At 40.3% G+C, this 14,424-nt stretch overlaps 1 protein-coding gene and 1 long non-coding RNA gene across 4 annotated transcripts in view; one reads left to right on the top strand and one right to left on the bottom strand.

The window, feature by feature from the left end:
• The window catches only part of LOC134807242 (uncharacterized), a 28,899-nt gene extending 21,008 nt beyond the window's left edge, over nucleotides 1-7,891 (bottom strand). The window contains exon 1 of one of the 2 annotated variants that reach the window (XR_010147154.1): nucleotides 7,726-7,891. This is a non-coding gene — a long non-coding RNA (uncharacterized LOC134807242). The remainder of the gene's footprint in view (nucleotides 1-7,725) is intronic. The other variant, XR_010147153.1, reaches the window with a different exon arrangement.
• The window catches only part of CSTF3 (cleavage stimulation factor subunit 3), a 75,559-nt gene continuing 68,945 nt past the window's right edge, over nucleotides 7,811-14,424 (top strand). The window contains exons 1-2 of one of the 2 annotated variants that reach the window (XM_054662200.2): nucleotides 7,987-8,208; nucleotides 12,726-12,821. In XM_054662200.2, coding sequence (XP_054518175.1) covers nucleotides 8,182-8,208; nucleotides 12,726-12,821 — 123 coding nt within the window. In that variant the 5' untranslated portion in view covers nucleotides 7,987-8,181. Of the gene's footprint in view, nucleotides 8,209-12,725; nucleotides 12,822-14,424 lie in introns of both variants that reach the window. The other variant, XM_508355.8, reaches the window with a different exon arrangement.

Below are 14,424 nucleotides of genomic sequence, written 5' to 3'. Positions count from 1 at the left end.
CGCCTCCTGGGTTCAAACCATTCTCCTGCCTCAGCCTCCCGAGTAGCTAGGATTACAGGCACCCGACACCACGCCCGGCTAAATTTTGTATTTTTAGTAGAGACGGGGTTTTGCCATGTTGGCCAGGCTGGTCTCCATCTGTTGACCTCATGATGGTCTGTATACATAGGCAGTGCCTATGTATGCAGACTACTGTATATGACTGCTAACTAGGTCTAGATGAAAATATGAGTCTATAAATTCTTTGTTAATTGGACATTTTAAATTATTTTTCCAATTACAGTGGTGGATTTGCACAGATTATTTTATTCTCTTTTTAGGCCCCATTTTGCTCAAGAAAAGACCCTTGTCAAGCAGTTGGCTGGGGTCAGGGGTGCATGTTATGATTAAGGAAACTAGTAGAGATAAATGAGCCACACCGGGATTAAAAACTATGACCTCGTTGACAAAGAGTTCCAACTAACCAGCACAGAGATAATAAATATATACTTCTTGGAACTTTGCTTGCTCTCTTTTCCACAAGTGTTTTCTCTTTGGTCGTTGAAGTATGAAGACATTTTATTCTCTCTAAACTTCCGGCAGAACTCTTCGTGCCAGAGATAGCACATTCCATCCTCTGTGTACTATTAGTAGTAAACAATAAAATGACCATCATAGAGTCTAAGTGTTTTTTGCCTCATAAAAGGAATTTAGAGGAGTCTTTGGACGAAAGTCACCATACAGAGTATAGAAGTAGTATTGTATTACTGTGCAGAGTATTATCACACCAAAGATTATGAGGCACACACACTTTACTGAGGGGCCTTTGTGGGTCAAGTTCATGTAGTGAAAACAGACATGGCATTTTAAATTATGTAAATTTATGGAATTATAGATTTTTCTCTTAGAAAATGAATAAATCCTTTATATAATTCCCAGGATAAAGAATAATAATGAAACTTGTGGAAGGAAAGTTCTAACATATTCATTACTTTTAAACAACACCAAGTTGTTTTCAGAGTTGGTAAAAATTTCTGTTTTTAAAAATTACTTCTGGTTTTAAAAATTACTTCTATTTCAAATGAATCATTAGGTGAACAGGCCCACATAAAAGGTGAGTGAACATAGAAAAAGAAGAGGAAAGAGGACATGAATTCATAATTTGTCAAAATGTGGTTGTGTGACACTTTGGGTTCCAAAGAACAAACGTTCATTCAGTCTTAGGGAAAAAGGGTTCGACCGTAAGGACATATATGGTTTAAAATTACAAGCCATTTCACAGCCAAGGCAATTCTAGGACTGACTACACCAGTGTCCACATATTCTCTCTCTCCTTTGAGCATTAATCTTTTAAGTACGTTAGACTGTTAATTCATCAGTGTGGAGTGCATCTACTGGGTAGATTCTGACTCAAGTGTCCACCCTAGACAGAGGTATTTAGCTTCTTCTCTTAGGAGGACAATAGGAGGCAGAAGAGTCTATGTCATACTAGTTAGCATAGGTCCCACATCTTTTAAAAGCAAAAATAGGCCGGGGTAGGGTGGCTCACGCCTGTAGTCTAAGCACTTTGGGAGGCCAAGGCAGGAGGATCCCTTGATAGAGCTCAGGAGTTCAAAACTGCAGTGAGCTATGATCGTGCCACTGCATTCCACCCTGGGCAACAGAGTGAGACTCCTGTCTCTAAATAAATAAAATAAAACCCCAAATAGCCCTCCACATTAATAAAAATTATATATGCCTAATATTCACTACAATGGACAAAAGTGTATGCATGTAATTGAAGACAAAAAGGGACTATGAGAAATAAAAAATAGTTTTTCAAAGTAGTGAGATTATGATTAGCTTTTTCTCTGTTTTTTCCAATGTTGTTTTAATATTTTGATGATTTAAGAAAGTTTTAAAAACATTTAGAATAATGAAGATAATTTAGCAATGCTCATGCTTTTCAACCGATTATCTCCAGTTATTTTATTTTTCAAATAATTTTAAACTCAAGCAATAGAGTCAATTAAATTTAGAAAATGTGTGTAAGATGTGTTTAACCAACATTCTAATTGAAGATGAGTCAATAGTCATTCCAATCAGTTTCCTCATGTTACAGAGGGAATTCATTATTTGGAAGTGCTATACATACTTTAAAAATAAAATCCCAGATATATTTGTGTCCCTCTCACACAAGCTGTTAAAATATTTGCCCATCCCTCTACATAGCTGTAGTCACAGGCATGTTAACGTTTTCTGTAAAATAGATCAAAATATAAAGAAACATTAGGAAAATACAGCTGTTAGAATGAGGAGGGGAGAGTACACAATGTATTTATAGCAAGTGTATATATTATATCAAGTAGAACAGACACCCAGCCTTTTATGAGCAGTTTTAACTCTGACATGCATGAGTTTTAAATAAGAAATAACTGTAGAAATCTCCAAAGAATTTTAAAAATCCCAGGCCGAGCATGGTGGCTCACGCCTGTAATCCCAGCACTTTGGGAGGCCGAGGCGGGTGGATCATGAGGTCAGGAGTTCGAGACCAGCCTGGCCAATATGGTGAAATCCCGTCTGTACTAAAAATATAAAAATTAGCTGGGCGTGGTGGCATGAGCCTGTAGTCCCAGCTGCTCGGTAGGCTGAGGCAGGAGAATCGCTTGAACCCGGGAGGTGGAGGTGGCAGAGAGCCAAGATCACACCATTGCACTCCAGGCTGGGCGACAGAGTGAGACTCTGTCTCAAAAAAATAATAAAATAAAAATAAAAATTCCATCAGTTGGTTAAGAGCTTTTTGCTTTATTATAAGTAATGTTTAATTGATTTTTGTTTTCAGATTCCAAAGAAAATTCCAAAACTAGTTTTCATAGCCAGCAGATACATTTCTAAGTGCTTGGGATGATGAATCACATAAAATATGTATTTTTGAGAGTGTTTAATTACAATGATTGTTCACCAATTAAATAATTTCCATTTATGTTTCTAATAAAACTCTCAGGTAAATTATAAGAAGTTAGTTTCTTAATCATATGATAAATGGACCGTATTCTAAAATTCTGATTAATATTTCTGAAGGATTCATGATAAGGAAGCAATGTTCTTACCAAGTTTGTTTAATTGTTAGATGGAAATTGTATTTGTCTGCCACCTGGGGGATTCATGGAAACATTGCAATTGACAAAATTCATAGTCACAAAAATATTGCAATATATGTGTTAATAGTGTTGTATTTGTTTTATGAATGATGTTGGCTGAAACACACACACACACACACACACACACACTTACATAATTGTGGGCAAAAAAGTAGTTGCAAAACCAATAGACTTGTGTTCTGGATGTCGAGTGAAGAAAATGTTTCCAGGCCGGACACAGTGGCTCATAGCTATAATCCCAGCACTTTGGAAGGCCGAGGCAACAGGATCACTTGAGGCCAGGAGTTCAAGATCAGCCTGGGCAACAAAGCGAGACCCTCATCTCTACAAAAAAACTTAAAAATTAGCTGGGCACAGCAGTGCATGCCTGTAGTCCTAGTCACTTGGGAGGCTGAGGCAGGGGGATTGCTTGAGCTTGAGGCCACAGGGAGCCATGATTTGTGCCACTGCACTCCAGCCTGAGTGAAAGCAAGACCTTGTTTTATTTATTTATTTTTATTTTTCATTGTTAAGACTTTGTTGTGTGTGTGTGTGTGTTTTTAAAAAAAGGTTCCAAAAGAAGGGAGTGATCAACTTCATCAAATACTGCTGGTAGAATCCCATAAGATAAAGAGGACTAAAACTGACCACTGCATTTGGCAATTGGGAAGTCATAGGTGACCAGGAAAAGAGCTGTTCCTGGATGTTTTATAGTTGTTATTGCTATTGTGAGCAAATCTTTCTATTTATGATTTTTTTTCTTTTTTTTTTTTTTGAGATGGAGTCTCACTCAGTCTCCCAGGCTGGAGTGCAGTGGCGAGATCTCAGCTCACTGCAAGCTCCACCTCCCGGGTTCACGCCATTCTCCTGCCTCAGCCTCCCCAATAGCTGCGACTACAGGCGCCCCCCCCACCACGCCCAGCTAATTTTTTTTTTTTTGTATTTTTTAGTAGAGATGGGGTTTCACCGTGTTAGCCAGGATGGTCTCGATTTCCTGACCTTGTGATCCACCCACCTCAGCCTCCCAAAGTGCTGGGATTACAGGCGTGAGCCACCGTGGCTGGCCTACTTATGATTTTTTTCTAATCATCAATTTACATTTTTTGAAACAGGGTCTCTCTCTGTTGCCCAGGCTGGAGTGCAGTGGTGTGATCATAGCTCACTGCAACTTTTAACTCCTGGGCTCAAGCAATCCTCCCATTTCCCAAGCAGCTGGGACCACAGGCATGCGACACCAAAATCAGCTAATTTTTAAAATTTTTTGTAGAGGGGTCATGCGATGTTGCCCAGGTTGGTCCCAAACTTTTGTGCTCAAGTGATCTTCCCCTCTTGGCCTCCCAAAGTGCTGGGATTACAAGCGTGAGCTACCACACTCAGCCCCTTTATATCTTATGTGAATATGGAAGAGAATGTCATTATTCACAGAAAACACAAATTGACCATTTTGGGATTGTCACAATGTCTGTAATTTATTTTCATATTATTCTGTGAACAAAACCTCAAACTGTAATACTAAAAGACTCTAGGCAGAAAAATAAAAATAAAAAATAATCTGGCTCCCCCTGCCAAAAAAAAAACTATGTACGTAAATACATACATATAAAGCAAACACACTAAAATGTTAATCAAGGTGGTAGTTATACAGGTATTCATTGCATTATTATTTAAACTTTTATCTCTATATTTGTTAAAAACACTGGAAAAAATGAGGGCCAGGCGCCATAGCTTACACCTGTAATCCCAACACCTTGGGAGGCCAAGGCAGACGGATTGCTTGAGTCCAGGAGTTCAAGACCAGCCTGGGCAACATGGTGAAACCCTGTCTCTACTAAAAATACAAAAATTAGCCAGGCATGGTGGCAGGCGCCCATAATCCTAACTACTCAGAAGGCTGAGGTAGGAGAATCGCTTGAACCTGAGAGGCGGAGGTTGCAGTGAGCCAAGACCGTGCCACTGCACTCCAGCCTGGGCAACAGAGGGGGACCCTGTCAAAACAAAACAACAAACTGGAAAAAACGGCATTTGAGACAAACTTTGAAAGATAGAGTATGAATACTGTTTTAAGACTTTGTTGTTCTTACATCAGTTCAATAAAGAAAAATCAGAAAACAGATAAAAAGAGTAAATTTATGTGACACATAATGTAGATATAACCACTTTTAATTTTTTTAAGCTATATACAGGTTGAGGCCGGACGTGGTGGCTCACGCCTGTAATCCCAGCACTTTGGGAGGCCAAGGCCAGTGGATCACCTGAGGTCAGGAGTTCAAGACCAGCCTGACCAATATGGTGAAATCCTGTCTCGACTAAAAATACAAAAATTAGCCCGGTGTGGTGGCGGGAGCCTGTAATCCCAGCTACTAAGGAGGCTGAGGCACGAGAATCACTTGAACCCAGGAGGCAGAGCTTGCAGTGAGCCGAGATCGCACCACTGCACTCCAGCCTGGGTGAAAGGGCGAGACTCAGTGTCAAAAAAAAAAAAATATATATATATATATATATATATATATATATATATATATATTTATAACAGGTTGAGTATCCCTAATTCAAAAATCTGGGCCAGGCGCGTTAGTTCACGCCTGTCATCCCAATCCTTGGGGAGGCCGAGTTGGGTGGATCACTTGAGGCCAGGAGTTCAGACCAGCTTGGCCAACATGGTGAAACCCCTTCTCTACTAAAAATACAAAAAAATTAGCCAGGGCGGTGGCGGGCGCCTGTAGTCCCAGGTACTTGGGAGGCTGAGGCAGGAGAGTGGAGTGAACCCAGGAGGCGGAGCTTGGGAGCTTGCAGTGAGCCGAGATTGTGCCACTGCACTCCAGCCTGGGCGACAGAGCGACACTCCGTCTCAAAAAAAAAAAAAAAGAAAAAGAAAAAATACAAAAATTAGCCTGGCGTGCTGGTGCACGCCTGTAATCCCAGCTACTCAGGAGGCTGAGGCAGGAGAATCGCTTGAACCTGGGAGGTGTAGGGTGCAGTGAGCCGAGATCGCACCACTGCACTCCGGCCTGGGCGTCAGAGCAAGACTCTGCCTCAAGAGAAAAAAAAAACAAAAAACAAAACCTAAATGTTCCAAAACTCAAAATGCTCCAAAATCTAACTTTTTAAGCACTGACATGACTCTCAAAGGAAATGCTCATTGGAGTATTTCAGATTTTGGATTTTCAGATTAGGATGCTAAAGTGGTAAGTATATATACGTAAAACACTTTCATATTCTGCTTTTCTTCATTTAATACGGTGGTTGCCTTTCTGTCAGTCATCGTACGTTAGCATCAGTTTGCTGCGTGATATTCCATTGCAGAGATAAATCTTGTGATATTTTTAACCAGTCCTCCATTGCTGGATGGTGCAATGAACATCTGTTAATACATATCTTTTGCTCATGTGTCTGATTATTTTAAGGGTAAGATTTCAGCCTGTGGAAAGGGAGTAAGTGTAAGTTTGAGCAGAGGAAAGGAGACCTAAAAGAATAAGGCGAGTCTGGGAACAGTTCACTAGGTTATTTTAGGGCATTGGACCCCCGTAGGCGAGAAATGCTTGCAGACATCTTACGATGACGCTTAAATGGAAGAGCAGTTTGAGATTTAATCTCATTTAATTTTTTATTTTTTATTTTTTTTTGAGACGGAGTCTCGCTCTGTAGTCCAGGCTGGAATCTCGGCTCACTGCAACCTCCGCCTCGCGGGTTCAAGCGATTCTCCTGCTTAAGCTTCCCGAGTAACTGGGACTACAGGCGCAAACCACCACGCCCGGCTACTTTTTTTGTATTTTTGGTAGAGACGAGATTTCACCAAGTTGGCCAGGTTGGTCCTGAATTCCTGACTTTATTTATTTATTTTCTGAGACGGAGTCTCGCTCTGCCGCCCAGGCTGGAGTGCAGTGGCACGATCTCGGCTCACTGCAAGCTCCGCCTCCCAGGTTCACGCCAGTCTCCTGCCTCAGCGTCCGGAGTAGCTGGGACTACAGGCGCCCGCCACCATGCCCGGCTAAGTTTTTTTTTTTTTTTTTGTATTTTTAGTAGAGACGGGGTTTTACCGTATTAGCCAGGATGGTCTCATCTCCTGACCTTGTGATCCGCCCGCCTCGGCCTCCCAAAGTGCTGCGATTTCAGGCGTGAGCCACCGCACCTGGCCTAGAACTCCTGACTTGAAATGATCCATCCGTTTTGGCCTCCCAAACTGCTGGGATTACAGGCGTGGGCCACCGCCCCCAGTCAATCTCATTTAATCTTAATGCCAGGTACTGTTCTAACACTTTTCTATGTATAATTTATTTCACTTGCAGGTACTATTATTATTCCCATCTATAAGCCAGAAAGCTGAGGTACGAAGTTTAATTACCAGAGTTACTTATCTTCGTTAAAATCCAAGCAGTCTGGGCTACAAACAATTATACCTACTTTGCAGTCAAGGAACCATGCTGAGATGTTGAGCTGAAAACCCAGGTCTCACAGACTTCAAAGCTTTCTACACAAGAGTCGACGGTGGCAGTAAAAATTAACGGGGGCTTGATCTATCCCTCCCACCCCCAAGAAAAGTAAAAAGCAGGAGCTGGGACCAGAGAAAACCTCCACGGAGTCCTTATCCCCTAAATATAAGAGGCATTTAACGCTTAGCATTGCTGACCTGCAATCAGGCTTCAACTGTGAGTAGCCAGGCTCTAAAGCTTGATAACTGAATTCCAAAAAGCGCGCGAGCCTCCAGGCGAAACAGCTTCCCGCCTTCCAGCCGGTTGGAGCCGGCTCAGCAACAGCCTCTCCAAGCCAGGGCAGTGACGTCAGCCCAGGAATTGGGCCCGCCCCGGGATCTCGCTGCTTTCTGCACGCTCGGAATAACCAGAGTCGCGAAATTAGCCCCGCCCACTGCCCCGGAAGTTAATGCGGAAGCCACACACCTCCTCCTCGGCCGGCAGGGGCGCAGCCATTTTAATTCATATCTGAGTGGGCGGTGGCGATTGGTGTTGGCGGTCTGGCTCAGCTGGGCAGGGGGTAACTTTACTGATTTGGGGGTGGTTTTTAGTTTAATTTTTCTTTTGTAGCTTCCCATCGACGGTCAGTGCGCACGTTGTAATCAGCTGAGGCCATGTCAGGAGACGGAGCCACGGAGCAGGTGAGGAAGGAGAGTGGTGGGGCCTCGTGGCGACCTCTTCTCCACGTCTGTTCCTCCGACTGCTCCAGACATGTTCGGCTGAGGAAGGAATTGGGTCTAGTGAACCCGGGGGCAGGATATATAGAAGAGTGGTGGGAATGGGGAGCAAGATCTAAGATTTAATTTTTTTTTTTTTTTACTTCTCTCTCTTAGGCATGAATACGAGTAAATACTTGATTTAGACAATAGCGGTAGGCTGCTTCGTCCTATTTAGATTCATGGGACTACTCCAGATGGGATGCTTTCCTTTGATATCGTTTTGGTATTAGAGTGGATAGGAATTATTTTAACGTGCACCCGACGTTTTAGAAAAACTTGACAGTGTTTCTTTTACCCCGCCAAATATACTGTACCCAGAAATAGGTTACTAGTTTGAGAAATATTTGAGACAAAGCTAATCTGGAGAATTAAGACTTAATGAGAGCGAGTGAAGAAAGAAGCAAGTTATGCTGAGGTTTTGGGAATTTTGTGGCTTTCTTTCGTTTTCTTTTCTTTTAGTCACATTTCGTTTTCATTTTTCCAGCTACATAAACATTGCAGGTATAAGTTGAAAATGAGAAGTCTGTTTTGGCCACTGTAAATAAAAGCATCTGTTTTAATAGTAAATATGAGTGACAACTAAATATTTTAAAATTCACACTTTTAGGTTAGATCAGTGTGATTTGTTTCTTTTGCTCTTTGTATTCAGAATTTTGTAGGATAGTATTTACCTTTTAGTGTGAAAGAGGAAGCTAAATAGTTATGAAAAATGCCATTAAATGTGTTTTTCGATATAAGTCCTGGTGTGTTTAGATAAATACAGTTTCTAAAATGGAGGCTAGGTAGCCTGCAGTCTCAATTTCCTGAAATTTCCCATTGCCATAGCAACGACATGCACTTAGGTTTTCGTTTTTCAGGTTCCCTAGCTTATAACGTGGAAGATGTTATTGGAGGTTGACAGAGATGAGGCAAAATAGGAGCGTTCTATTGCATAGTCTAAGACTGTAGATTTCATTATGTCGGCAGTTTGATTAAATTGTTTTGTGTTTGCCCGAGGACTGGTTTCAGTCCAGAAATCTTCGCACTATTTACATTTTACATAGTGTTAGCATGCCCAAGCATGCGAAGTCTTAAAATTACTGTATCAAAACTGTTTACCCCTTTTCTGATCTAGTATTTGTCATCTGAAAGTGAAGGACTAATGAACTGAGGTTTCATTGAAAGTTTTCGAAATTCATTGTTAATTCTTAGAATTTATCTAAAATTACAAAGACACGGAAATGTTACCATGACCTCTTGAATGTTTTAGAACTGTGGTGTTTCAGTGGGACAGATGGTGGTGAAAATTTATAGAAAAATAATTTCCCCCAAAGGTTTTATTGTGCAAAGTTTAGAACATAGAGAAAAGTTGAAAGAAAAGTGCAGTGAACACCTGTAGGACAACTCTTCGCCTGGAATCAACAGTTGAAAGCCTTGCCATATTTGCTTTATCTCCCCATGCTGATAGATTGAGAACAGGGTCTTTGTCACTCACACTAGAGTGCTGTGACGCCATCACAGCTCACCATAGCTTCGACCTCCCTGCGCTCTGTGATCCTGCCACCTCAGCCTCCTCAGTAGCTGGGAGTACAGGCGCGCGCCACCATGCCCAGCTAATTTTTTTTTTTTTTTTTTTTTTTTGAGATGGAGCCTTGCTCTGTCGCCCAGACTGGAGTGCAGTGGCGCGATTTCGCCTTACTGCAGCCTCCGCCTCCCGGTTCAAGCGATTCTCTTGCCTCAGCCACCCCAGTAGCTGGGATTACAGGCGCCCACCACCATGCCCCGCTAATTTTTGTATTTTAAGTAGAGACGGGGATTTCGCCACGTTGCCCAGGCTGGTCTCGAACTCCTGACCTCAAGTGATCCGCCTACCTCTGCCTTCCAAAGTGCTGGATTTACAGGCGTGAGCCACCGTACCTGGCCTAATTTTTGTATTTTTTTTGTAGAGACAGGAATTCACCATGTTGCCCAGCCTGGTCTCGAACTCCTGGGCTCAAGCGATTCACCCACCTCAGTGTCCCTAAGTGTTGGGATTACAGACAGGCACGAGCCACCACGCCTGGTCCGTGCATGTTTATTTGAAAGTATTTTGACACATTGCAGCCCCAAGTATTTCAGCATTCTCTTATAAATAAGAGCAAAATGTTGTTACATAACCACCATACCATTTCCCCACCCAAGAAAATAATATTTCTAAAATCTAGTTCTTCTTTAAATTTCCCCACTTGTCCCAAGAATGTGATTTTTTTTTTTTAACCAGAATCAATCTAGATTTACATATTGAATCATTTACTTCTGTCTCTTAAGTAGTCTCACCATTCTGTCTCTTAAGTAGTCTCACCATTCTTCTCCCCTGGGGCTGTTGTCTATTCGAAGTGTCAAGGACACTTAACACTGCTTTTCTGGGTGTATTTGTTTTTTGTTGTTTGCTTGCTTGCTTTTGGTTTGGGGGTTGATGATGTCATTTAACTTGTCCCTTCATCTGTATTTCCTGAAAACTTTACAGTTAGGTCTATACTCAGCCTTGATATTTGGGTTAAGTATTTTTGGATAGAATACTTAACATTATATCATTACATTAGCAGGTACTTCTGCTGGGTTCTATTAGGATGGTTAAGTTTGATCACTTGGTTTAGGGTGATCTCATTGTTAAGGGTCATGTTCCCCTTTGCAGTTAATAATCTGTGAGTTGATAACCGTTTTCTTTAAAATCACCTTATACCTAGTTATCAATTGATAAATCTTGACTAAATCAGCTCTTACATTGGAAGTAGCAAATGGTGGTTTTGTTTTGTTTTTAAAACCCACAATTCTGTTGGTCTGTGTCTGTTTACTGGCTCATACTTTCTGCAAAAAAGACTTTTTTTCTTCCTAAAGATTAAGTATCGCTATGGATTCATGGATTTCTCTTAGTGTGTTAGTATCAGTGATAGCCATTTTTCTTTTGCACACTCAACTTGTCCAAACCTTTTTGGTGGTTCTTATATCTTTTCCTTAAGTCTGAAAGGCAATTTAGACATCTGATTATCAACAAGGAAGTCATCTTCATATAGCCTTTTCTTTAACTTTTTAATAATACATTTCAAACATGTAAGAAAAACAGTATAATATATGAAGTACCTGTCATAGAGCTTCAATTTATGGCTAATCTTGTTTCCTCCATGACTTCATTTGCTTCTCTCACCCCCATTACTTCGAAGCAAATCCTAGATACTGTATTCAGCTTCAACTAAAATAACCATTAAATAACACCTTAAGGATGGAAAATATAAATGAGCTGTACCTTGCTTGATATTTAAGACAATATTGAAAATCTGGAGGAAAAGAGAGTATCCAAAATAACCTGAAATCATGGATGAGAAAAATAAACTCAATGAGACTAAAGAATAATAAGAAAAAAATTAAAACCATTGAATCATGGATTTGCTTTGGAAAAATGCCAAGGGATGGGGTGGACAAAGAGTCCTACAAGATGCAGGTGTAGATTTAGCCTTTTAGTAGCATTGAAGTTCAAGTTTGTAGAATAAACCTGATACTATCTTAAATTTATTACTAAAATATATGGATAGTCATTTTTCTCTTGGTGCTAAGATTTGTGATTTGTGCCCCCTAACAGAGGGAAATTATTGCAGACAAGCAAAATCACTGCTAAAGGTTTATTGCTGTGATTTTTTTTTTCAACTCTAGTAGGGAAGTTCAATTTTGCATGTAGAGAGCTATTGGAATTACCTTATAGTGTTCAAGGATCTCTTCTGAAGCTCCTTGCTTATTGTTTTTGCCAGTTTAATGGTGAAAAAACTATTTGCATATAGGTTTACCCCCCTAACAAAGATATGATTTCTGTGTGGAATTATGGCTGTATTATTTATTTCATGGTTTTGGTTTTTTGTGTTTGTTTTTTGTTTTTTTGAGATGGAGTCTTGCTCTGTTGCCCAGGCTGGAGTGCAGTGGCACGGTCTCGGCTCACTGCAACCTCCGCCTCCCAGGTTCGAGCAATTCTCCTGCCTCAGCCTCTTGAGTAGCTGGGATTACAAGCACACGCCACAATGCCCGGCTAATTTTTTTGTATTTTTAGTAGAAATGGTGTTTCACCATGTTGACCAGGCTGGTCTTGAACTCCTGACCTCAAGTGATCTGCCTGCCTCGGCCTCCCAAAGTGCTGGGATTACAGGCGTGAGCCACTGCGCCCAGCCCGTGGTGTTTGTTTTTTTTAATGCCTGATTCAACTTTTGATCTCATTCTTAGGTCTATTTAACCTTGTGCACTACTCTTAAGGCATTTAATATGCTGTTATTTAGACATTTTCCATTGGGTTTTGAACTTCTTTAGTTGAAGAGATGACGTTATTCATCTTTATGTCTTAAAGACCTAAGAAATAATATTTTGATGCTTAAAGGTATTCAGTAAATGAATGGATTAAGTTTGCATCTTTTAAAAAAAATTATTTATTTACTATTTAGGTAGAGACGAGGTCTCACTGTGTTTCCCAGGCTGGTCTTGAACTCCTGGACTTAAGTGATCCTCCTGCCTCAGCCTTCCAAACTGTTGGATTACAGGTGTGAGTCCAGCCATATTTCACCTTTTAAACAATGTATAACTTATCCTAGAATTTGGAAGGCCTAAAATACAAGCCAAATGATCCTCAGCTTGGAAAAGCTACATGATTCTAAGAAGCGCAAATTAATTGCTGGTAGTTCTTAACAAAGGAGCATTTAGGCTCATATATACGTGTTTTTAGTGAAAAATAATTTTGGGAAGATTTAGAAAATAATGAAGAGTATGTGTCCTATTATATACTTATTATTAATAAGGAAAGAAAAAGTTGAAACACCCACAGCATTGAAACCTGAAACCTGGTTTATTTCATTAGGTAAACATTAGTACTTAAGCTGTTTAGAAGTAACAGTATCGCCAATTTTAGTCAAGGTGTATATATGTGTAGGGGTTAGAAGAGGCAGAGAAAGATGTGTGTTGGACAATGTGTTTTTTTGGATTTATTTTTTCCAAAATCTTTCTGTAACAGCCCTTCCTAGTTTTCTCCCTCCTATTTTTAGTGATGCTTGTTTGGTGTAACAGTTTTGGGCAGGCAAATTGATTTGATCTTTATTGTTGATATTTCTTAGGAAACTGGAGCATTATCAAATATTCTGTTTGGGGACAGTTGTTCCTAAGAGAAGTTGCTCTGTGCTTAAAGAATGAGAATTGGGTTTTTCTTAGAGATACAGCAGAAAGGTACTGTGTTAGGTGATATTGCATTCCTTCAACATTATTTCAGGGAATGTAGGCATTTACATCCCAGATAGACCTTCAGAAGGGCAAAATCTGTATTTCGGTGTTTTTACCTATTGGACAATTACCCATACCAATTCATGATTTTAAGCTTTTTTTTTTAAATCTTCGATTTGGTGACAGTGATTTTAAGCTTTTCTACCATGTCTCTGAATCTTTCTCTTTAGATAGGACCTACCTGTGAATTTCAGTCTTTTTGTTTTGTTTTGTTGGACAGTTGGTAATGGTGTGAGAATTGGGCTAAAAAAGGGATTTGAGTTGGCAGTTGTTTAAACTATCTTTAGATTAATGGACAACTTAGGATACATAGTAAATATTGAATAAAATCAGAAGGGCAAAGCTTCTGTGTGTCCTAATTAATGTTTTTCTAATGTTTGACTTAGTTTATTTAGTGTTTTAAATCTGGATTATTCATATTTGAAAGAAGTCTCATCTTTTAAGTTCCAAACGGTTAAGATTTTAATTTATATTTTGTAGCTATTTGTTTCCTGGGGGATGAATATGCAAGTTTACTAAGCAGATAATGGTAAATATAATTATTTGAACTAATATGTTAAGCCAAGATCTTTTTTTTTATTTTTAATTTTTTTATTTTTATTTTTTCGAGACAGAGTCTCGCACTTTCACCCAGGCTGGAGCACAGTGGCGCGATCACGGCTCGCTGCAAGCTCCGCCTCCTGGGTTCACGCTATTCTCCTACCTCAGCCTCCCTAGTAGCTGGGACTATAGGTGCCCGCCACCACGCCCTCACGCCCAGCTAATTTTTTATATTTTTAATAGAGATGGGGTTTCACTGTGTTAGCCAGGATGGTCTTGATCTCCTGACCTCATGATCCGCCCGCCTTGGCCTTCCAAAGCGCTGGGATTACA

The sequence above is a fragment of the Pan troglodytes genome, chromosome 9 (genome assembly GCF_028858775.2).
Source record: "Pan troglodytes isolate AG18354 chromosome 9, NHGRI_mPanTro3-v2.0_pri, whole genome shotgun sequence".
NCBI lineage: Eukaryota > Metazoa > Chordata > Mammalia > Primates > Hominidae > Pan > Pan troglodytes.
The sequence above is the reverse complement of the archived record's forward strand: the minus strand, read 5'-3'. Positions and strand labels throughout refer to the sequence as shown.